This window comes from Pelobates fuscus, chromosome 3, assembly GCF_036172605.1.
Source record: "Pelobates fuscus isolate aPelFus1 chromosome 3, aPelFus1.pri, whole genome shotgun sequence".
NCBI classification, from domain to species: domain Eukaryota; kingdom Metazoa; phylum Chordata; class Amphibia; order Anura; family Pelobatidae; genus Pelobates; species Pelobates fuscus.
In genome coordinates this window covers 90,912,541-90,936,818 of record NC_086319.1, presented here as the reverse complement: position 1 = coordinate 90,936,818, position 24,278 = coordinate 90,912,541, and the positions used below count along the sequence as shown (strand labels likewise).

Sequence of the window (24,278 nt, the reverse complement as noted above, 5' to 3'; positions counted from 1 at the left end):
AAAAAAAATTGACATGTTTGTCCAGTTTAGCATTCATTTCACACTAGCAAGTTTAAAAAAAAAAGTCTAAAGCTGTTGTGGAACCTGCTGCTGCATTTGTATTTGTTTATCATACTAACAAAGCTTTGAACCTATTTTCACAAGTGAACTTAAAAATTATAGCGGATTCAATTTCTATTATGGTCGCTGCAATTACATTGGCTCCTATCATACAGGGGAAGGGGGTAATGTAGCATTCAATGAAAAATAAATAAATAAAACCAAATAACGATTATATTACAAACAATGCAGACTGGTGGCTTCAGAACCGTTTCGGTGTAAAACTACTAAAAACGGTCAAACTACATGGGATAGTAGAATCATTGACACTATCCAATCACAGGTTGCAAGTGAGGAAAAGTAAATGCTTAAAACAATGATTGACAGAAAGCTGAGATGGAGGCACCCTGTTGCTGGATAACGAGATATGGATTTCGGCATTAATTTTTTACATCTTACTAATTAGGGGGTAAGGAACGATCTTTATGCCTTTTATGTTTAGTTATGTGCGATCTAACAAGTATAGTACATTGAAATGATTGGACTAGAAAACAAACCTGAATGGTTTTATCCGTGACATATAAATACTGATTTCGGAGCATACAATATACTTTTGTTACATTTTACTTTATCAATGTTCAACAGTATTTATTCTGATATTATATTTGTAGGTGGCTCACCATTTTTAAGAAGCTCAAAAGGACATTCTAAGCACCATAACCACTACAACTTCTTGCAAGGATTATGGAGCCAAGAGTCTTTGGGTGCCATCATCTCCATTTTTTTGTCAATTCATTGTCAGTTGATTTGTCACTTTAATTAAATAAATAAGTAATGTCTGCAGTAATATATTCAGAAGGGTGATTTTAAGTAATCAAATGTTAAAGCATCACAGTAATAATCAACCAAACTTAAAGAAATCAACATATTTCACTAGGATATAAAGTTGATATATAATATAAACTTGCTCTGGTAGCAAGCTTCACTGTGTGTGAATTGCTAAAAAACCTGTTAAGATTTGTGTGTGATTGTACCCTATGTTTATTACCAGATACAAATTCTTCTCCCACTGCAAGGGAGATTGACTCCTTCCCCAGAGTGGTCTCCTCAGCCACAGAGACAAGCTCTGAATCCACCAGGTCATCTATGGAGACAGAAAGCATGGAGACTGCACATGTAATTAAAAATAAATATGGTTATGTATAGTGGAGTATATGATAGCTACTTAAGCATATGAATTTAAACTTACTGTAAATAAATAAAATGATGACTTTACCACTAATCAAAAACAGAACAAAACAGAATGAGCTGTATAAAAAAAATGATAATACAAATTGATGTTATGATTGTACTTTTATTTATATGTATTTATATTCCTCTTTTCGATTATACTTTACTGTTTGAGGGGTGAAAAAACACACCACCTTCAACAAAGACATTTCTAGTTTTACACATCAAAGCCTAGGCGAGAACGAGTCCTTGTTCTTAGGGCTGGTGCCAGGATTATTGGCTACACAGGCGAAAATGCATTTTGGCAACCCCCCCCACACCCCCCCCTTGTCACACTCACACTCTACTCCCACCTGATTATGCGACTCTCATACAGAACATAAGCGCATTGCCCAGCACATAGGAGGTTTGTGTAATAGCCACACAATGGCTATAAAGAGGATAGATAGATAGATAGATAGATTTTTAATTATATTTGTTTGGGGGGGTCGAGTTTTTTTAGGTCCAACTAGGCTCCCTCTTTTTAAGTAACTTGAGTAATCTGGGCCTAAGAGAAGTGGAGTGGATCCTATCCTTGGTGTCCAGTGGGGGCAACTTGGGTTACTGTGCTCTCCTGTGCACATTGTAGTGAAGTTGGGGCTGGAGTGACGTCACACCCTGGCTCCCAGCATCACTACAAGACACGTGAGAGAGCTTTGAAGGCTGTGTGTTAGAAGTTCCCTTGCCACTAAGACAGTGTACATTTTGGCAGAGTAGGCAGGTGCCTAATTATTCTTTAGCATGGGGCAGTTTTAACCCACAACCCCCAAATGATGCATTTGCTGTGTGTACCTACACACTAGGAATTGCGGGAAGCAAATGCATATTTTGGGGGGACATTGTGAAAAGAAATTGCTGATAGCATGGTAATATAGTCTAGGTAGATAGGAGCATACAATCTAGAAACAAAAATAGAGAATGACTCTTAATCTATAGCACTTTCCCAATAAACAGATAAAAAGATTAACTCCAAAGCACCACAGTGCACAGCAGTGGCGTACTAAGGAGCACTCACTAGGCGGGTGCCCCGGCGCTGCACAGGGCTCCCTGAGTTCACACTCATTTCTAGAATGGGTTATAGCAGTAGCGATTTGTAAATCTTGCTGCTATGAGACAGCCCAGAACACTTAGTACTGAGTTGCCTCATATCAAGTTTATCCCTACTGTTCATGTACCATGTGATCCAAAGAGAAATAAAAGAGCCAAAACACAAACTGCTTATCCATAGTCAACGGCTCTCCCAGTAGCAAAACACAACCCTGTTCATTTAAAGTAGATCTGCCACTTTCAGGGGGTCCTGCCCCTGGGTGTAGTGGAAGGTATGTATACTTATCTGCAGGGCCGGATTAACATAGGGGCTGATGTAGCTGCAGCTCCAGGCCCAGGCCCATGGGATAGTATTTTTTATTTTTTTTTACACACTACTCTTAGGTTTGCCACTTGACTGGTATTTTTAAGTATTTTAAGTATTTTTGGTATTTTAAGGCACAGCCTGTATTTGCAGTACTGGAACTTAAATTTCAGGTTCCGGTTTCCGGCGGGACTGAAAGGAAGTGTGCACACTATTGTGTGCACACTTCCTTTCAGTCCCGCCGGTACTGGAACTTAAATTTCAGGTTCCGGTTTCCGGCGGGACTGAAAGGAAGTGTGCACACTATTGTGTGCACACTTCCTTTCAGTCCCGCCGGTACTGGAACTTAAATTTCAGGTTCCGGTTTCCGGCGGGACTGAAAGGAAGTGTGCACACTATTGTGTGCACACTTCCTTTCAGTCCCGCCGGAAACCGGAACCTGAAATTTAAGTTCCAGTACCGCGGTGCGCGCTGTGAAGCCAGCCCACGCTTCAAGACAGGTAAGTAAATATGGGACAGAGGGAAAGTGCACTAGGGGACACTATGGGAGGGGGGGGACACACTATGGGGGGTGGATAATACTATGGGAGGGGGGGAAGAATACTATGGAAAGGGGGGGGACACTATGGGAGGGGGTGGAGAATACTATGGGGGGGGAGGGAGAATACTATGGAAGGGGGGAAAACTATGGGATGAGGGGGGGGGAACACTATGGGAGGGGAGAGAATACTATGGGGGGGAGAATACTATGGGAGGGGGGAGAATACTATGGGAGGGGGGAGAATACTGTGGGAGGGGGGGGAGAATACCATGGGAGGGGGGGGAGAATACCATGGGAGGGGGGGGAATACTATGGGGGGGGAGAATACTATGGGAGGGGCGGAGAATACTATGGGGGGAGAATACTATGGGAGGGGGGAGAATACTATGGGGGGGAGAATACTATGGAAAGGGGGGAACACTATGGGATGGGGGGGGACACTATGTGATGAGGGGGGGGAATACTATGGGAGGGGTGGAAATTTCCTGGAATTTCCTTCTGAAAATGAGGTGCGTGTTATACGCCGGGGCGTGTTATACGCCGATAAATACGGTATATCTTTATGAAGTGACGGAGCCGCTTTAAAAGCAGTATAGCAGCCATCAGTTTCTAATGCAGCACCAAATGCCCCAGGTGATTATTAGAACTGTGGGTGGGCGGGTAAACTATGTATCCCATAAACCTCTGCTGGACATGAGCTATTGAAATGGAAGATCAGCTATTAGCATCTTATTTTGGTCTACGGAGACTGGAGTGGCTCATTCTGAAGTGAGAGGCAGCTGCTTCCAGCTACAGAGATAACCACTAAGCAGTGCACCAAGAGACACATGCTAGTTGCGGATTTATTTATTTTTTCTTCATTTAAAAAAAAAAATTTAATGTCTTTCAATACTTTTTGCTATATTTTTAAAGTATTGCTTACATAATGCATTACATAAACATAGGGTCAATTTGTACATAGACTAATGCTTTAAACAGTCAAAGTAACATTATGTCAGGCATGACAGGTTTATTTTAAACCATGCTTAAGTTTTTTTACTGGGAGTTGCATCCAAAGAGATGTAGAATTCAACTAGGCAAGCGATGACATCTACGTGTGTGTAGTTTTTCCCCCCACTGTAAACAGATGGAAACTGCAGATGCAGAATCGCAATACATTTGCATGGATCTCTTCTGTTTGAGCTACACTTCAATAAGCAAAATGTGGGCACGTGAAGCACAGAATGTACAGCAGGTCTACAAAGCAAAGCTAAAATGAAAGAGGTAAAAGCCGGTGGAAATGGAAGAGGAACAAAAAAAAAAAAAAATTAATCACACATCTCCTACTTTGTATGCTACTTAAATTATGCATCCATTTGCCTTGAAATGATGACAAATTGTAAAAAAAACAAACAAAAAAAAAACACAAACTTACCTCCTCAGCACTTCCATGTTCAGGGTGACACAATCACCCCATGATGCTTTGGGCACACTCATGCTCACTTGGGCATCTATCTGCCCAGAGAAATACCACATGGTCACATGCATGCCAAGGTATTTCCTCAGTAATGCCATGTGTTCTAGCGCACAAGTGTACAACAATGTAAGCAGCTAAATTTATTTCATGTCCGGCATGGTGTGTGCATGTATATAAACATTTTTTTTTAAAAGAGATTATGGAGACTCCTTAGACATGCACTTGAGTTCTGATGGACGCTAAGCAGTCTGCATTAATACAGAACACCCAAGCAGACTTACAGTGTTATTTTCTAAAATGAGAGTCCAAAGTGATTTAAAAATTAATTTCAAATTAAAGACCAAGGTAGCTGTACTGACAGCCAAGCTGATTTAGATATTTTTTTAAGTTCAATTATTTTGACGTTATAGTTGAAATTCACTTTGACTACTCCTTTTAGTAAATAACCCAGTCATGGGAAGAATCTAAAGATATCATTGCAAGTCTGTCTGTTTCTTTGACAGTCTGCAGTTGGTTGTGGATCAAATAACCTTTTATTGTATATTACAAGTATATTATAAACAAAGAAGCCAGCATTAAAAGACAGCCAGGCATAAATACAATAGGCAGACATGTATCAATATTTTTTTGTGTTTTTCGAACAATCTGCAGCTTGGCTGTGGATTAAATAAAGAGACATTGTATATTACAAGTGAGCAGGGGAAAGCAGACACACGGGACAAATATTACACCTCGTGGATTGTTAACTGCATGTAACAGAGTGGAAAGGAATCCTAGGGTTATTGCCGTTTGTCCGGCTCACTGCGGGAGTGTTCTGGGACAGCCAAGACTGACATTGTCTGGACTGATTGCGTGGGTGAAGATTTGAAGAAAAAGAAGTTAAAAAAAAAAAGATATTTGGAATATCTTAATACAAAGGTTTTTTTTTAATACACATTTTAACCTTTCCATTTTGTATTGCATGCTGTATTGCATCCTTGAGATGTAATGTTTGTTTGTTTCACGTGGCTGAACTCCTCTGTTCACTTGTAATACACAATGAAACTGTTGAATTTAATCCACACACACTGCAGACAGGCAGACGAATAATAGACAGACAGGTAGTGATATCCATACTATGTGACTGCCTGAGTAGTCTATTTTTCTAATGCAGACTCCATGGCTTCCAACTCACTCACTCATATATTAACATAGTTACAGAAGCTGAAAAGAGATATGTGCCTATCAAGTTTGACCTTTCTCACATTTGTTTTTGCTGTTGATCCAAAAGAAGGCAATAAACCCAGTGTGAAGCACTTCCGGTTTTGCAACAAACTAGGAAAAAGATTTCTTGACCTCAAAATGTCAGTCAGATTTATCCTTGGGTCAAGATGAACTGTGTACTTATAATGAGAAGGGGAGGTTTTTTTTCCCACGGGTGTGAATTTGAAAGTATTGTGAAAGTTTTGTGGTGTGGCATTCTACAAAGCATTTTTTCCTGAAAAATACAAAGATTTGTGAATAAATACAGCATATTAATTAGGTCAAGACCAATAACATGCATAAAAGTAGTGTTGGTGCCAGGACTGTCCCTTTAATAAATTTACAGTGTATATACATACATACACATAAAGAGGTATTCCACAGTTCTTATAAAGTGTCATATTCCATTATCAAGCAAGCAGTTCTACATTAATCTGATTATTTAAAACCAGGTATTGTAATCCACTACTATACTAGAACTATCATGAACGGGATGAGTCACTGCATTCCACAAATGCAAACGTCATAAGAAAAGTTACAATCTATTTTGCATGGATCACTGAGTCACCAACTGCAGATGGATTAAGTTCCAAAATCACATTTATGTAGCGGTTTACAAACACAGAAAGATTAATCACGAAGCAGACAACAAAGGTGAAATGAAAACATAAATAAGGCCTTGACAAAATGTCCTAGAACTTTAGAGTATGGGCTAAAAATGCATACCAAGCCAAATTGTCCATTAACCATTTGAATACTAGGTTTCCGTTCTTAGAATTTGACGTTTGTGTCAACTCTGCCATTTAAAGTGTTAAATGTGTGCCACGCACAAACTGAAAGGAATATTCTAGGCACCATAACAACTTTATCTAAATTATGTTGTTATAGTACCAGGAGGACCCAGGATGCAATCTTACCTCAGCTGACTGCCCTCAGCCAATCAATGTCATCACTGCCCGGCGGCACTCTGCACTTCCTGAAACTTAAATTTCATTAGTCGGATGCCACCTGGGGGCGTTGGAACAGGTTTGGGGTTAAATTGTTCAATAATGGTTTAATCCCTTGAGGTAAAAGTTGCCAAGGGACTCCTGGCACCATAACAACTTAATTAAGCTGAAGTTGTCATGGTGCTAAAAGGTGCCTAAACTGTTCAAAGTGTCTCTGACACCACCCTGTAAGTTTTAAATGTTTCATAAAGATAAAAAGATAAAATTCTACTGCATTTCATGGTCAGAATCTAGGCTCTATGTTGTCAGAACCTAAGCTGGCAATTCTTAACAAAAGGCAGAGTGCCCGTTATCAAGTTTTTGCGAATTCCCAAAGCTGTCACTAGCAACAGATGTGGGAAACATATCATAAGAGTCTATGGAAAATCCCACTTCATCCTAGCAGATGAAGTATCAGGATTTGAAGATCTTTCACTTCAATAAAGATGGCAGTGCCTACGAGGAAGGGTTCCAGGCAAGCGTATATACACCTCCAGCGTCTACCCCTGGCTACAGCAACAGAAAACAGCATGTCACTTTCAGGGATCTCTACAAAATATGCAAAGACCCCTGATGGTGCCTGTGCCACTTTAATTTGGTTAATTAATCACACACAGTGGCGGAACTACTGGGGTCTTAGGGGTTGCAACTGCGACCAGGCCCGTCACTCTGCGGACCCTGCGACCATGGTGCCTGCCGGCTTCAACCGCCGGGGCCGCATTGAAGGGGGTCCCTGGAAATTCATTGCCATTGGGTGGCCCTAACAGCATGAGCCACCCAGTGGCAATGAATTTCCAGGGGGCCCGGTGAGTGCTGCGGCCCTCTAACTGCGTGACTGGGCCCCCTGAGATTACATCAGAGCTAGGAGGAAGTAACTGCCACACATTCTCCCAGCTAACACCGGGAGCCGTGCGAGAGGAGGAAGGAGAGGAGGTTGAGCCACTGGTCCCCAGGGAAAATCACCCTCCTGCACCTAAAAGCTAGGAAACAGGAGGGTTTCTAAACCATTTTGTATGTGTGTCTGTTTGTATGTGTCTGTATATCTGGGTGTTTGTATGTATATGTGTGTGTTTGTGTATGTGTGTCTGTGTGTCTGTATGTGTATGTCTGTCTATGTGTCTGTATGTATGTGTCTGTGTGTGTGTTTGTATGTATGTGTCTGTATTTATGTGTGTGTGTGTTTGTTTGTTTGTTTGTATGTATGTGTGCCAGTATGTGTGTGTGTCTATGTGTGTGTCTGCATGTGTACCTGTTTGTCTGCATGTGAGGGGGGTGAACACATGGGAGTGGGAGGGTAGATGTAGGGGGGGGGGGAGGGTGTAGATGTTTGGGGGGGGGGGTGCCCAGGGCAATTTTCACATAGTAAGACATAAACACAAACCAGCCACTTGAAAATTAAAGGTATAAATTAAATATGTATCACAACACATTGCACATTTAAACTAATACTTATAAGAAAAGGTCTGGTTAGTTTAAATAATACCAGCATAATACATCTTCCTAGTTCCCTTGCCTAGGTGTCTCAATCTAAGATAATACAATTTGGGCTGTCTTAAAAGTGCCATGTGCAAATCAGAACGGCCTGGCTTCACCTCTACAGAAAGATGGGTTTCCACATTTTAGAATACATGAAATAGGGAGTGGAAAGGTCAACACAGCACTCCCTTTTTTCAGACTTCTGTTATTTTACACAAAGTCCAGCTGTATAATCAGTAGGCTGTGGAGAAATGTCAGTGAGTTAAGACTGATACAAAACAAGCACATTCTTGTAATACAGTGCCTTCATAATCAGTGCTCCAACGCCTGAGCCACAACACTTGCCCAATGTCAGGCTAAAACAACAAATTCTACATGCTCTCTAAAAAAACAAAAACAAAACCCTATCAATAATAAGGTACAAGGCCTTTAATGGATTTATCAGTTTGAAGTGTATCATTAAGAGGTAACTTTTTATGCAATGTTTATTCATTTATCATATTGATACATTATTTATTAAACTGCTGGGTCCATAGGGTTACACCAATATTACACCCACTTAACTAAGTTGTTTCAACCGCCTACATCACTGGTCCTGCATAGAAACACCTTCCCACACATCCTGCCTATCCATCATCACACCAACAAGTTGGCTTCAATGACAGAGTATCAGCAATTGGTAAATTGTCAGCATAGATGCTGTGCCCTCAGCCAAGATTTTTATGCCAAGGAATTAGTGAGCGAAGGAATCTTTCCTTTTTTTTTTTTTTTTTTACAATATGTGTTAGCCCTGGCATTATATTTATTATAAGTAAAAGCAAGATTTTCTTCATTTACTTCAGAGTATTTTTAAGTATTAACTTCATTTTAAAATTTAAGAATCCAGGGGGCGGGGCCGGACCGCCGAGCTGGACGGTCGCACTCGACACCAGCTCCTGCAAGCTATGCCCAAACAAGCTATGAAGCTACAATTTCAAGCAGAAAACCGTCCAGCGACGGTGGTCCCCAGCGGGCTGAGAGCCCTGGATCCAGGGAGAGGCTGGCCAAACGGGCTTCAGTCCCCTGGAGAAGGATTCCTCGTTGGCACTATCAAGGCCTACTCTGGCGGTGAGCGGGGTGGACGGCCGCTGCCCCGTTGCCTGCCGATCAGCGCTCAGCCATGAGTCAGACCTGCGGGGAACTGGCCCCGCACCCCCCCCTTTGGACCGGGGGGGTTATCCCGGTCCCCACCCGTGGAACCCGACCACCATAAAGCATGTGAGGCAGCGCCGCCAAGACCCGCAACCCGAGCACTACAGCCAAGATGGCGGAGGCCGTGTGCGATGGCGCCAAAACCATGAGCGGACCATAAGCACCTACCACCTGCATACACCCTCGGACCCAAGCAAGCCACTCACCTCCCCTATGATTGGAGTCTCAGGGGCCTCCTCCCTCCTCAGGGCAAGGAAACAAGACGACGCACAGATGCATCGGCTGCCCACAACCACTAACGCGCCGCGGGGCCTACCGACACGTGAGGAAGCAGTTGAGCAATCACCCAAACCCCTCGCACGCCGCAAGAACACTTTAAACGAACTCGCCCAGTGAACAACACCCAGCGGGGAGCAGCAGACCGGGCACCCTTCAGCTATATTACTCTTGGGAACTCCGTGACCCGTGGACCTGTGAGAGGATTGTGCTGGACTGTGAAAGAGTCTGGGGCCGGCGGGGAGCTGATCTATGGGACTTGGAGATTAAACCTAGACCCAGGGGTTGGATCAAGCCGGTCTGTGGCATTGGCTGATTAATCAATGTAACATTTCCCCAAGCATATAATGAATACCAGATAGGGCAGTTACAACTGTTGTGTTTTATTGTTTTCTTCTTTTTTAGTTTCTACTGTATTATCCAGGCCAAATGCATGCCCATATGACACTTACTTTTATTGGCGATAACCCACTCTTGATGCTTCACTGTGGCCAAATACTGTGTTTGCCTATATACTGGGTGGACCGTTTCACATTGTTCAGCAGGCTCATTTGCAATCATATATTCAGTTCGGTAGCAAGTGGCACTAGCCTACTCTGTGCAGTGATAGTGCCTAACACATTGAGTTAGCATAACATGCTCTTTTTGCAGGCAGTGTCCCAGCCTTTTAGTTTATAATGTATGATAACTCTATACTTTATTTCCATGATTAGAGGTCAGCCTGTGTAGCGTGGTTTTGTACTCTCCAGTGTTTCTATCAACTGGCTAATCAGTATAAGCATAAGCACTATCACACTTTAGACTATGCTGTTATATCTTGTTTAGCCACGAGCACCAGACCTGACTATGAAGCCTTTGTTACTTTTGTTTATTATATTTTAAAAATGTGCAATTGATCTACATATGCCATATACCGTAACTGTGTTTTTGAAGTGCTTATAACTGCTATTGTGGCATTGCAAGCATAACTGTCATCTCCTGCACATCACAAATAAAGAATTAAAAAAAAAAAAAAAAAAAAAAATTTAAGAATCCAAAAAAGTTGATTTCATTTAAAAACAGGTTATAGTTAGTTTTATTGTAAAAAGTTTGTGATACCCACTAAACTGAAAGCCACTAGTTTTTGGTGTCAAAAAGGGTCTCAGATATCATGTTTATTTAATCTCCAGTGTGCCACACTGGAAAACTGACCAATTAATTTAAAAAGTTAAAGGGAAACTATAGTGCCAATAAAACAAAAAGTTGTTTTCCTGGCACTTTAGCTCCCTATAGTGTTTACCTCCCTCATCGTGGCGCAAAAGGGGTAAAAAACACCTTCTGTCACTTACCTTCTGTCTCTCGGTGCTGGCTCGGGTCCACCTCTGCTTGGACCCAATGCGTTCCTATGTGGATTCGGGTGACGGTGGATGTCCTCATGCATAGTGTGAGGACGTCCAGCATCAGTGAAGCGACCAAAAGTTGCCTAATAACCAGGAAGTCCCTCTAGTGGCTGTCTGAAAGACAGGTGCCTATAGGATCCCTATAAGCCAAGATATATAAACTGGAAACGTTCTCTATCATCATCCAGATTGTTTTATTTTATTTTTATTTTGGACTAGGATTTGAAATTTTTTGACAGCTTCTATTTTAGTAATTATTGAAGGGTAGGCAATGGTCACGATATTAAGAAACACGGATTCATTGTGCACAGTGAAACAGCAAACTTTGAAAAATTATCCAACTCACCTTGGCTATAGGGGTTATGGAAGGGGTGCCCTAAAAGGTAGATCCCCAATGTTATAGAACTACAACTCACATGATTCTCAGCCTATTTCATTCTTAGAATCATGGGAGTTGTAGTTCAACAACATCTGGAGGGCCGGATTTTGGGGAAGCCTACTTTAAATTAAGCTTTCCTGCGGAGGATAAACTCTTTCTATCATTTTTACTGGCTAAAGTGTGAATTGTTAGGAATTTAAAGAAAATTAAACATTTTGGACCACAATAGTCAAACTGGAAACATAGATGACCTGGAGAATTTTTCCGATTCTGTTATTTTGTCCTAAAATTTGAAATGCACATTGAATTCCAGATATGTAAAATTTTATTGAATAGCCGTGTACAATCCATTTTATTGACAATAAAATAGTTACCGGTAACTACAGGATAGCCAATGACCTTGTAGACTGCAATACATAATCTGACCTCTCTGACAATTCAAAAGTCACAAACCTCTAAGGGAGATGCCAAGTTCCAGAAAGGCTAGGATTTAAAAATAAAAAATTTCTGAGGACACATGATATTTTCATTAAATTGGGCAGGGCTTGAAAGTAATTCCTGGCAGTATGTGTGATTCATATGCTTTCACACGGGAAGAATACGAATTTCAAATATTGGGCAGCACCTGAGAGTCAAACTCTGCTACAGTGCATAATTCAACAGCATTTTGAAAATGTAGGGACTCTAGAATGACCTAAACCAAAACCATCTCCAGAACAAGACACAATTTATAAGTGAGCCAAAAAAACAGATTAAAGGCAATTTTGGCACAGCTAATAGGACAGAGCCTTCCAAAAAAAAAAAAAAAACTTCCAAGGATCAAAATGCTCAGAAGGGATGGCTATTCAGAAACATACTGCAATGTTACGATCACTATTCAACTACTGAAAAGTACACTAGATTTAAACAATTGTCTACTGGATCAAATGCAACCTCACATTGAAGTTCAAACCAAGAAAAGAGATGGGTCATAAAACTGGGGGCGTGAGCTATTAAAGACCTTTTGTAGGGTGATGTTAGGGGTAGTATGTAAAGGAAGTGTTAATGATCAGCATGTAGCATTGGTTGTATCATCTAAAGGTAAAATATAGGGCTCTGCACAGCATTTTGAGCTAAAGATAATATATAAGATTACCGTATATATATATCATAGAGGGTCACAGTTATGGGTCAGGGACGGCATCAATGTTCTAGACAGTATTTAGGTTGGAGATGGACTTTTTAAATAAGGGATAAGGATAGCATTTTTAATTAGAAGTAAGGATTAAGACTAAGAACTTTAGGGTTGGAATCTACATCAATATACAAATAAAAAAAAAAAACATTGAGAGCATCAAAAAACATTACACAATGGATGCATCATTAAACGACACCAAAAATCTTGCAGACCCACATAATCAGCTGGGAATAAGATTCATGCGTTGGATCGATTAGTCTGCCCCCACAATTTGCCCACCTAGTTGACAGGACATTGTGAGTAATTGTTGTACGGGCCCAAACAAGACTTGTGATTAATTTCTATGTAGGCAGCAGGACAGATGCTCCCACTATGCAAATCTGTCATATCCCACTGAGATCTTACAGATTAAGTATCATTGAGCCATGGAAGTAAAATACTCTATTTGATTGATTTATTCATTTGCAGTATATATTTTTCTTGTGAATATCTACATCCAACCACAATCTAGTTTTTGGTAATTTTGTTTGTCAGACAATTTCTATAAAAAAAATAAAATGTCATGAGTTGTCTTACAGTCTTTAGGAGTCGTAAGACAGATAACTCCATCCTTACAAAGCTGACTATACAAATATAAAAAAATAAATGTAAAAAAAAATAAAAAAAAGCAGAAAGCAGAACAATGCACCTGCTAACACATTATAACATGATAATGAGTGGCGCAATCTATTTATCAATTGCCTATTAAAGCATTATATATCCCAGAGGCATGCTCACTTGCCTGATGCCATTGTCTCCAATTCCAGACATCTTTCTTTGCGATTTGGATTGCAGCCTTGCCAATGAGACCAGCTGGCCAAGAATCCCGAATCACTCCTGTCCGCTGTCCCTTTACCTACAGTAGACACTAGAGAAGGGAAAAAAAAAAAATATTAAGAAATCTATAATCTGACATGACAACTGTGACAACCAACACATACTGAGATAAACAATAAAATCTAGTTTATAAAGATGTATTACCACATGTTAAGAAAAATATCAGATCCGCCAGCAAATGGATTTAAGAAAAGGAGCAGAGACAAAGGAGCCTATCCTTATGCATTGCTGACAATTCCCTTATCAGCTTTTATTGCTATGTCACGTCCAAATACTCATCTATTTAAAATTGTTATTTCAAGTATATAAGGGGGTGTTTGCAGTATCCATGGAGATCTGCGTGGAGAGAAAGAGAGAGAGAGAGAAAAAAAAAAGTGATGCTTATTTACTGGGAGAACGTGTAGAAGAGAAAGAAGGAGGGCTCCAAAAAATAAATAAAAAATTCATGTCAGGTTACTTACAAAATAAGGAAAGAATACCAAATGACTACACACGTTGCCAATACAAAAATCTCCCTGGGCGTGAAATAACCCCAATTTGAATTCTATAGTTATTCCTGCCTTGAAGCATCTTTATTGCTCAACAGCCTGTATGAAAAAATCAGCTAGTGTCTATATTTATGCAGGAGAACAATTGTAGAGGAAATGGTTTTCTATAAAAAAAAAAATATGTACCAGAGAATCGTGTTGTTGTAAGAATTGTGTCTCGAGTTCCTGTTACTTTGCTACTTTGGGCGATGAATGCAGCACGGAATTTCTGAAAACTCCAGGCTCACTTCCCTAAAAAGATACATAAAAAGGATTCGTGTGTGTGTGTGTCTGTGTGTGTGTGTGTTTACGGAACACTTTAACCCTTTTAGTACCAGACAGTGTGGACAGATGGTTCCTCTATCAGTAACAAAACATCCTTTTTTGTGATCAATTTAAAATCAATTAGAGCCTGCGGTGTGAGGAAAGCATTTGTATGGCACTGCAAATGTTAAATCCAACTAACTGGGTAAGTAAAACAAAAGATAGTATATAGGATAAATAGTCTATAGAACATGACAGAGGATGAGAAAAGAAAGATACTGTGGGTAAATGATTGGGCCATTAATATACATTGTAAAAAACAAATGTTCCATGCTTACAGTATAAATATTCTTGCCCGAGAAGCAAGGTTCGTGCACAGAGGATCAGGTTATTTAATGAGTTATGTTTTAAGAGATCTTCCTTAAAAAAAAAAAAATGTAAAAAAATAAAATAAAAAAAACAATATATATATTGTTTTTTTATTTTATTTTTTATATATTTATATATTTATTATATAATAAAATTTAAAAAAAATAATAAAAAAAAAAGGACTTTAGAACATAGTAATCTAGATTGGATAAATAAATTAATAAATAAAACATTCCTGTCCATCAAATTCAGTTGATCCAAAAGGGGAAAAAAACAGTTTGAAGTCATTTTCAATGGTGTCTTAAACATGGGGGGAAAAAAATCCTTCTTGATTCAAAAATTTCTCATCAATTTGCGCTGTTACCGCCTACATTAGTTATTGTACCCTGTAATATTCTGGTTTTAAAGAAAAAACATCTTGATTTTTTTTTTTTAATCGCTATAGAATTTTATAAAACAACCTATTTTGGTAAAGAGTTCCACTTCCATTATTTCCTGGTACTCCAATCAGTGTTTGTCACTTAAGTGAGGATTGCCTGGAATTCAAAGCGAACTTTAAATTTTAGTTTAAACTGAATTATCTTAAGTCAAAATTGTCAAACTGACTTTGAGAACTTTTCTAGCCTGGCTATTTTAGAGTAAAATGCGAAATTAACTTTGAATTCCTGACACATTACACAATAGTAAATAACTCTGAAAAACCTTTTAAGAGAAACGCCATCGTTTTTGACTCTCATTTTTTATGATGCTGATCTGAGAAGTTTCTATGACATGAACATAGTACCAGCTGAGTTAAATAATGTACTAAACAGTGACAGGAAATGCATTATGAACATGAGAAGTGATTTTTCGATAAGACATCTTACTCAAAATTTGGGTAAGTCCGGGCAGGGATCCAAATCTCAATTGACATCACAGAGTCTGGGAAAATGAGGGGTTTGCCTTCACTTTAAAGAGGAAAACTTATGAATCACTTGCCGTGTAGAAATAGAGTATTCCTATTTCACTCAAAAATTGCCATCAGCTGGGGTTCCCCAATATCTCCTGGCTTTCCAAAAGCAAGCGGTGAATGGTTTGCCTTCGAAGTAACACAACTGTCAAAGTCTGCAAAACCTAAGTGCACAGACTTCACAAAAGTGAGAGTTAAAGAATGCTCACCTAAAGGGATTATTCACAAAACAATAGCCTGGAGGTAACTTCTAAACAAACATGCTAAATCAAGGCTAGTCATCATCAGCATACAAACGATATCCAACTAAACATAACTGATGATTTTGTTCATTCTAGATATTTTTGCCAAATGTTTGGAAGTCATTTCCCATGGCACCCAAACATTTTTGTGGTTAAAGCCCCAGAGTAAAGGCTGTACAAAACCAGGCCTTGAATGCCATACTGTGTCTAATGAATAACGAATCCCACTTCGAATCACCAACTGTGTATAACGAATATTGAATCCCCCTTCAAAACTTCTATTTTTTGCAATCCACACGTCAAAGTGGGGAGGTTCAGAAGCACCGCTTTTAGATACAAAATAGTCTATGCACATTCCACTCTGAAGTCTATGGACACCTACAACCTTCCTTTAACAGAGCTCAAATTCTCCAGGTTTTTTGGGGTCACATTTGAACCAATTCCCAATCAGTTCCTTAATACCCTTTGATATGTCATCTTCCAATTCTTAAAAATTTATTTTGTATACGCTTTGCTACTCCTCCCATATCACCCCAAGTGTAGCTCCTTTACATGCCTTCATGAGAGTGAGATCTAGGTCTCTCAATCTTGCAACCTGAACCAGGACAGCACTCTTTAATCAATAACTAATCAAGAATGGATACAAAAGGCTTAATCTGTGGCATTTAGACCCCTGAGACCAGGACACATATATCATTCTCTCTTTGGCAGGAGAGCCCAGTGCACAGCTCTAGGAAAATATAATTTGTGTTTGGAATGTCCTAATCTATTGAAAGAGGTATGTACACATTTTACTCAGCACCATTTTATATTTCACACTCCTCCCAGATCCACTTTTAGCTTGCTTTGATTTTTATTTATATATATATATATATATATATATATATATATAAATATATTAGAAGCAGTTCCACTGAATTTGTAAAGAGCTTGTCGGTGTACTGCAGGAAACTGGAAAGACTCAGCACCTACCTACCTACTCTCAAGTGTTTACATTTGGAATAGTTACACTATTTAAAGCCTCATGCCACTGCTCTATGACACCATTAACTCTTTTAGAAAGGTTTGGGATGGGAGTCATGGATCAACTAATACCACGCCTTTCCTTGTTCCTCCTCCATTCCCTCACAATTCACTCCTCTTATGTTCTTTTCTCTGGTTCTACATTAATTGTTCTTGTCCTCATCTTTCTGGAGTGCCAAAGGTTGGCTATCCCTTACTTAGGCCATACTTATTAAAGGAAAACAGGTGGTATTCAGGGGCAAACAATTCGATATTGGGTTTATTTTTAGTTTTTGTTTTTTTATTGTTTGCTTTAATCCTACACTACCACCCCACAGGGAACACAATGTAAATGAAAAATGTAAAACTATTAAATTAGTCAAAGAAAAAAAAATCCACAAATAAACAATAAAAAACTTTCACATGTGACAGTACGCACAGCGCTCCCCCGTACTACCAGTCACTTCATGTAGCATGGTTGTGCTGTCAACATTAGAGGGTCTTCTTTATCCTGTACCCGATCTAACAGGAAGCTGCTCACTGGGAGCAGTAAGAAGCTTCCTGTTAGACCGGATAGAAAATAAAGAAGACCCTCGACCGCGGACGGTGCGGCCATGCTACAAAAAGGAGGTAAGAAGGCACGCCAGGAGAGGAAAGGATGGTAAGAGACCACAAATGGACTGTGGGACACACACAAAGGGGCTGAGTTGAGCAAAAGGCATATAAAGGGGCTAAGGAAAGTAAGAGACACACAAAGAATTGGGGAAGACACACACAGAGTGATTGGGGAAACACACACACAGAGATTGGAGGGAGCACTCAGAGGTACTTGGGGAGGGAGACACACACAGAGGGACTTGGGGAGGAAGACAAACACAGAGGGACTTGGGGAGGAAGACACACAAAGATGAACTTTGGGGGGGGGGAACACACACAGAGGAACTTGGGGGGGACACAAACAGAGGAACTTGGGGGACACACACACAGAGGAACTTGGGGGGGAACACACACAGAGGAACTTGGGACACACACAGAGGAACTTGGGGGGAGGGGGGCACAGAGGAACTTGGAGGGGAAAACACACAGTCCCCTCCCCCTAGTGATTATTTTTATAGTTGCCCCACTAAGGGGCACTTTATTAGAATGTTAAGGGGTCTTTTTTTTACTGACTGCTGACTGCTCACTGTTATTACACATACCTCTACTCGTGATATAGCCAATAGGGGCAGAAGGGAGATTTTAATCTCCCTTAATTACTAATACTAAGTAATCTTTACTGAGTATTAATACATTTGTCTGAAAGACCAATCTTGGTCTTTCAGCCTGTTTGAAGATACCTCCCTAATACCATGGGAATTAAGGAGCTATCTACTCGTAGCACAAATCGGATCGGAACCGAACAAAAAGTAACGAATTGCGTCCTAACATGAATGGACAGACTGTTCTCATTCGGTAGTTTTGCCGGCGTTCGAACGGCAAATAAAGCAGCAGGAGGAGAGGTGAGAATTGTGGGAAAATTGCTTTGACCACAGGAAACGGAGCGGACTTGGCTCCTTTCCTGGGTCAAAGCTGGGCAAGCGTAGGAAAAATATATAAGACAATATACTTTGTTTTGAGTTTTAAAGAAAACTAGATCAGATAAGAAGAAAAGAAGAACAGATCCTAAGAGAGGAAGAGAAGAGGAAACAATAGGAGAAAGGTAAGTTTGGCATGACAGTGTTGCTTTAAAGGTATCTATGTGCAAGTAATTCAAAGATCTGTGGTTCTTTTTACACCAAACATACAGGAGATCTCTACCTTATAAGAATATCTCTTAATTTAATTGTGTCACAGAAAATTGTGTTTTGTTGAAGACACCAAACATTGCTGTGTATCATGGTATTATTACTCACTAAATGTCAAATTGCAATGAATTAAAAATAGAATTGCATAATTTAGGTTAAAATAATAATGTGACTATAACTGCGATGGAGAATTTTATAATATGCAATATTTTTGCAATATGGTTTTCAATCCACTGTAATATGCAGGATTATTCACTAAACTGAGAATTGAAAATTATTTCTAAGAGGATTTCAAATGTAAGAACACAATTGCCAAATTGGAAAAGCTCTCTAAGTCACCTGTTCATTCCGTTAAAGGAATACTGTCCCTCTGCCTCACCCATCCCTGGTTAATAAAGGGTTAAAACCCCTTTATTTACGTACCTTATCCCAGCGCCGGGTCGAAGATCCGCCTCCTCCATCCCGCGACAAGCGGGGGCCCAAATGCAGCACGTGCATTAGACCTCCCCATAGGAAAGCATTGAATCAATGCTTTCATATGGGGGAAAATCTGATACTGGAGGTCCTTATGCACAGCGTGTGGACGTCCAGTGTCAGATAACGGACCAAAGGTTCGTTGCGATTCTGGAAGCCCTCTAGTGGCTGTCTGGTAGACAGCCACTGAGGGAAGACTTAGAGCTGCAATGTAAACATTGCAGTTCTCTGGAACTGCAGTGTTTTACATTGCAGCACTAGGTGCAAAAGGGACACAGCACCCAGACCACTTCAATGAGTTGAAGTGGTCTGGGTGCCTACAGTGTCCTTTTAATCTAATCTGGTTTTAAAGTTGAATTAACTTTCAATTTTTACTTTAATAAATAACCCTGTTGGAGTATAGTGAATAAACCAAAAGTGAATTGTTGAGAACTGACCAATGAACTAAAAAAAAAATTAGCAAATCATCTAGTCAGCTATGTTTCCAGGTCAGTTACTAGTGTATTAAATCTGAAGCTCCCTGCTCATTTCACTACCGTTCATTGTTCAGTGAATGGCACTATCATCAATTTAAATGGACACTCCACTGCCCAAATATGAAAACAAAAAGCTGCATGCGTATTAGACTTTCCCCATAGGAATGTATTGAATCAATGATTTTCTATGGGGTTTTTCAAGATGCTGGGTACCCTCATTCAGAGCATCAGGAGTCACTGTGAAATTTCAGGAAGCACCTTTAGTGGCTGTATTTACATTGCAGGTTAAAGAAACTGTATTCCTAATGCTACAGTGTCCATCTGTCTCTGTCTTCGCAGTGCCCCCTCCATCAGGAAGGGGTTAAAAACGTACCTTATTCCAGCGCTGACATCTCTTGGCACTGAATTTGGATCTTCCTCCTGCATGCAAAGTGTGAGGACGTCCAGCGTCGTTTCTCAAAGTAGAAATTTGTAAAACACAAGGAAGCGCCTCTAGTGGCTGGCTTGCGAGACTAAGACACTGGGAGTCAGGGAGACACTGGGAGCAATTCATCTATACAGCAGACTCAAACTGTGAGTAGTTTGTTGGTGATTTTTATCTTATGTCACTCCTTGTGATTTACATCATGTGATGTCACTCATAACTAATTATACAAAGGCTGGTATTTTTTTCCAAGAAAGTTGGCAACCCTAACTACTCTTCACATACTCTTGCTTAAAGGAACACTATACGGTCAGGAATTCAAACATGTATTTCTGACCCTATTATGTAAAAAACACCTTCTAGCCCCCCTGGCCCTCTCTTGCCTCCCTAAATATAGTAAAATCTCACTTGTAGTCAAGTCTGCAGCTGCTAGCTCTGCCTCTGAACTGACTCTGTCTGCTGACATAATCAGAAGTGGTGGTCTGAGCAAATTACAATGCTTACCCATAGGATTGGCTAAGACTGTAAACTAGGAAGATCAGGGGCAGAGCCAGCACAAGTCAAACATAGCCCTTGCCAATCAGCATCTCCTCATAAAGATAAATTGAATCAATGCATCTCTATGAGGAAAGTTCAGTGTCTGCATGCAGAGGGTGGAGACACTGAATGGCAGTGCTGCACACTAGGCAGTACTGCTCAGGAAGCACCTTTAGCAGCCATCTAAGGAGTGGCCAGTTTAGTTATTTTCTCTGAAAAGACAGTGTTTACTGCAAAAAGCCTTAAGGGAATGATTCTACTTACCAGAACAAATACAATAAGCTGTAGTTGTTCTGGGGACTATAGTGTCTCTTTAAGTTTGGAAGCTAAAGAGGAATGTATGGCAACAAAACTTGTGTGGACTGGCTGACAATAGAATTAGTTTAGGTAATGCAGACTTTTGTTTCTCTAACACTGTGGCATGTCCCCTTTCTTCTACACTCACTACATACACTACACTCACTACATACACCTTTACTCTGCCCCAGACTATATACCAGGAACTTATGCCTGCTGGTAAGACGATAAGGAGACAAGTGGACATGTGAGTGCTAGGGGACAGTCCTTAGAAAGCGTGGAGTAGGAGCATCATTTGATGCATTTATGTCAAGTTCAGGGTGCTGCCTGCATAGTATGCCCTTAGTTGGTCAGCCTGCATGATTGACAGGCAGTCTGACATACATTCATGCCAGGCTGGCCTTCCAATTCTTTGGACAAACATGCCCCCTTTTTGGGCATGTTCACCCCTTTTGGCAGGTCTGGTCACGTGATTCGCATCAGTGGCACACCCTTTTACCCTGCCCATTGACTCCCTGCTTCACTGGACACTGCTGTTAGGAGGTATGGATTTACTTAAAGATGAAAGCATAAATTAGAGAGAGATTAGCATAGAGTTTGTGTTTTCGTATAGCTGCATCCTTTCCCTCCAACACCATCTCCATCAGATACATGATGCTTGGGAGGTATGGTTGTTTCAGTGTTTTTGGTCAATAAGATTCTGTAATTAGGCCCATCATAATTGTCAGCTCCAGGCCCACTGGGCTCTTAATCTGGCCCTGCGGACACTGCACCCAGACTATGTCAATGGTCTGGGTGCCTATAGTGTCCCTTTAACAGGACCCCTTTTCTGATTGACAGCCACAAGGGTGCATCAGGGTTAATTTATTAAGGTGTCAATTTCTATTGAAATCTGCACAATTTTGTAAAATGAAAAAAAAAGGACATACTCTTAACTAGAGGCATAACTATAAAAATAGAAATCGACGGACCCCCCATGTGTTTGATCCCCCCCAGCCCCTCCATGTGTCTCATCTCCTCCCCCCCAGCTTCTCCATGTGTCTCGTTCCCCCAACCCCACGATGTGTCTCATTCCCTCTTCCCCCCAACCCCTTAATTTGTCTAATTCCCTCTCTCACTTCCCATTTGTCTAATTCCCTCTCTCACCCTCCTAATATGTATCATTCCATCTCTCTCACCCTCCTAATCTGTCTCATTCCATCTCTCACACCCCCAATTTGTCTAATTCATTCTCTTTCACCCTCCTGTACCTTCCCACTCTGTGTAATGTGGCCGAGCGGTACCCAGACTGACAGGAATGGCTCTCTCAGTGGCACAGGCCGGTGCTGCAGTGCATTGGCCCTGAAGGGATGGCGGCCCACGATCGCAGGGGTCGAGCTGTAGGCGGGTTCCCTGGTGTTGCGTCCTGGTCGCAGCTGCGACCCCTGTGACCGTGGTAGTTATGCCACTGCTCTTAAAGTGCTTTAAATGTGTAGAGTGTCCCTATATAAGGGTTGAACTCAGAGTTGCAAAATCCACCATACATTTCTAGAAATGTATTTCTTCTTCATCCTCCTGGACACTAAGGGAAATCTACTGCCATCTAGTATTTATAATGCATATTCTGCACCATTTAATTAAAGACATAACTCCAAACAATGCAAGGTATGGATACTGGACAGGAAGGTGAGCAAATTAGAAGGGGAAGATGACAATGACGGTTCTGCCAGCAAAGTGGATAGGAAAAAAGTGCACACCAAACTGAGCCCATTCAGAGCAAAACATGCACAGGGCACTTTTCAAATGGGGAGGGGTATGTAGTGGTTATGGTGATTGAAGTGTTCCTGTAAACTACATTCATCCTCAGAGGAAGCATTCTTATAGCTTTCTTTATAAAGAGATAAACTAGTAGCGTTGACCTGTAGGATAAAATGAAAACTGATACCTATGTAGCAGCAGTATACGGAAACAAAGTTGATTTATTAAGTGAATGGGGATCTACTGCAAAAGTGGGAAAATATTGAAAACAATGAAAATATCACACATGCAAACATCTAACAGGAAACGATCAAATGGTAAAGGATTACATTATTTATTTACGTGTTTATAAAAGGCACGAACATTCCTTACGGTTGTACACGAGATAAGTGTGTCGTTTTCTAAACTAAACTCTGGAGTTTATTAAATTAAATTAAAGTAAATTCCACATTTTTGGAAAAACTTGCAGATTTGGATACAATTTCCAACATGACTAAAGTAACTGCTTGCCCAAATCAGTTCTCTACCATTCAGTCAGTGCTTGGTGAATAATCCACAAAGAGAGTTCATTTATTAGAGCAGGAATTGTGAATAATTGACAAGAGATTTGTTTTTTCGTATCAAAAGCCAGACTGGATTCCCCCTCCCCTCATTCAGTGCATAAACATCAGTTTGGAGGTTTTACCGCTGTAACAGGAAAATGGTAAACGTGCAAATTAAAAGAAGGAAGCTAGTTAAGGAGGAGTTTTCTCATCACAGGAAAGCACTATTCCTATTTACGGGATAGTGCTTTCTACATTATAATGCAATTTAAAAGGCTATATTAAGAGATCTCGGGGGAAAGTTGCAGAGCATCTGTACTTTTAGCCCCGATATAATTGTCTTGGCATTGCAAGCACATCTCTGCTTTCCTGCTGAATGATGTCTTAAGATGAAGGAATTAGGCCGGTCAGCACTTACAGAAGACTCCGTTGCTCTCCAAGAAGCAGCACTTAAACCAATTAAAAACAAAGAAAAAGTATTGTGTAACCTGTGAAGTGATCCGCACTCTTATATACAGTTGTTGCTATTGATTTATTTAATGTTTCATACTCGTGGTATCATATAAACCACAGTGCAGCAAAGTGCAGAGGAGAAACGAAAGATGAACAAGAAACATTAAAAACAGACATCAAGTGTCAATTAGTGAGTTAAAGATATAGTCCGAAGTCCGATGATTTTTTTTTAGTGTTTTTTTCTTTTTATGGATGTGCTTAACTAACCTGGGCATCTGAAGAGTTTCCTGAGCCAGGGGATTCCAATACAACAACCCATTGGTATACGGAGCTGTCAAATAGGGCAGACCCAGTTCCCATCTGTACAGGGCTGTGTCATGTCTCTGCTGAGACACAGTCCCTGGTCCTTTAACACAATACATCTTTTGACAGCAAGCAAGTCACATCTGTGGGCTGGAGGAGGGGAATGGCAGAAGGGATGTGGAGAGGGAGGGGTGCTTGTTATATTCATTATGGGTTTCTTGGAAACATAGCCCATGTTCTTGCAGTTTAATTTTGCCCCC

General features: G+C 40.4%; 1 protein-coding gene across 2 annotated transcripts in view; it reads right to left on the bottom strand.

The window, feature by feature from the left end:
* The window catches only part of SH3TC2 (SH3 domain and tetratricopeptide repeats 2), a 101,769-nt gene extending 77,698 nt beyond the window's left edge, over positions 1–24,071 (bottom strand). The window contains exons 1-3 of one of the 2 annotated variants that reach the window (XM_063447344.1): positions 23,983–24,071; positions 13,544–13,669; positions 1,088–1,183 (exon numbers count right to left, since the gene is read on the bottom strand). In XM_063447344.1, the coding sequence (XP_063303414.1) occupies positions 1,088–1,183; positions 13,544–13,669; positions 23,983–24,034 (274 nt within the window). In that variant the 5' untranslated portion in view covers positions 24,035–24,071. Of the gene's footprint in view, positions 1–1,087; positions 1,184–13,543; positions 13,670–13,782; positions 13,957–23,982 lie in introns of those variants that run through there. The other variant, XM_063447345.1, reaches the window with a different exon arrangement.
* Positions 24,072–24,278: the final 207 nt, after the last annotated feature.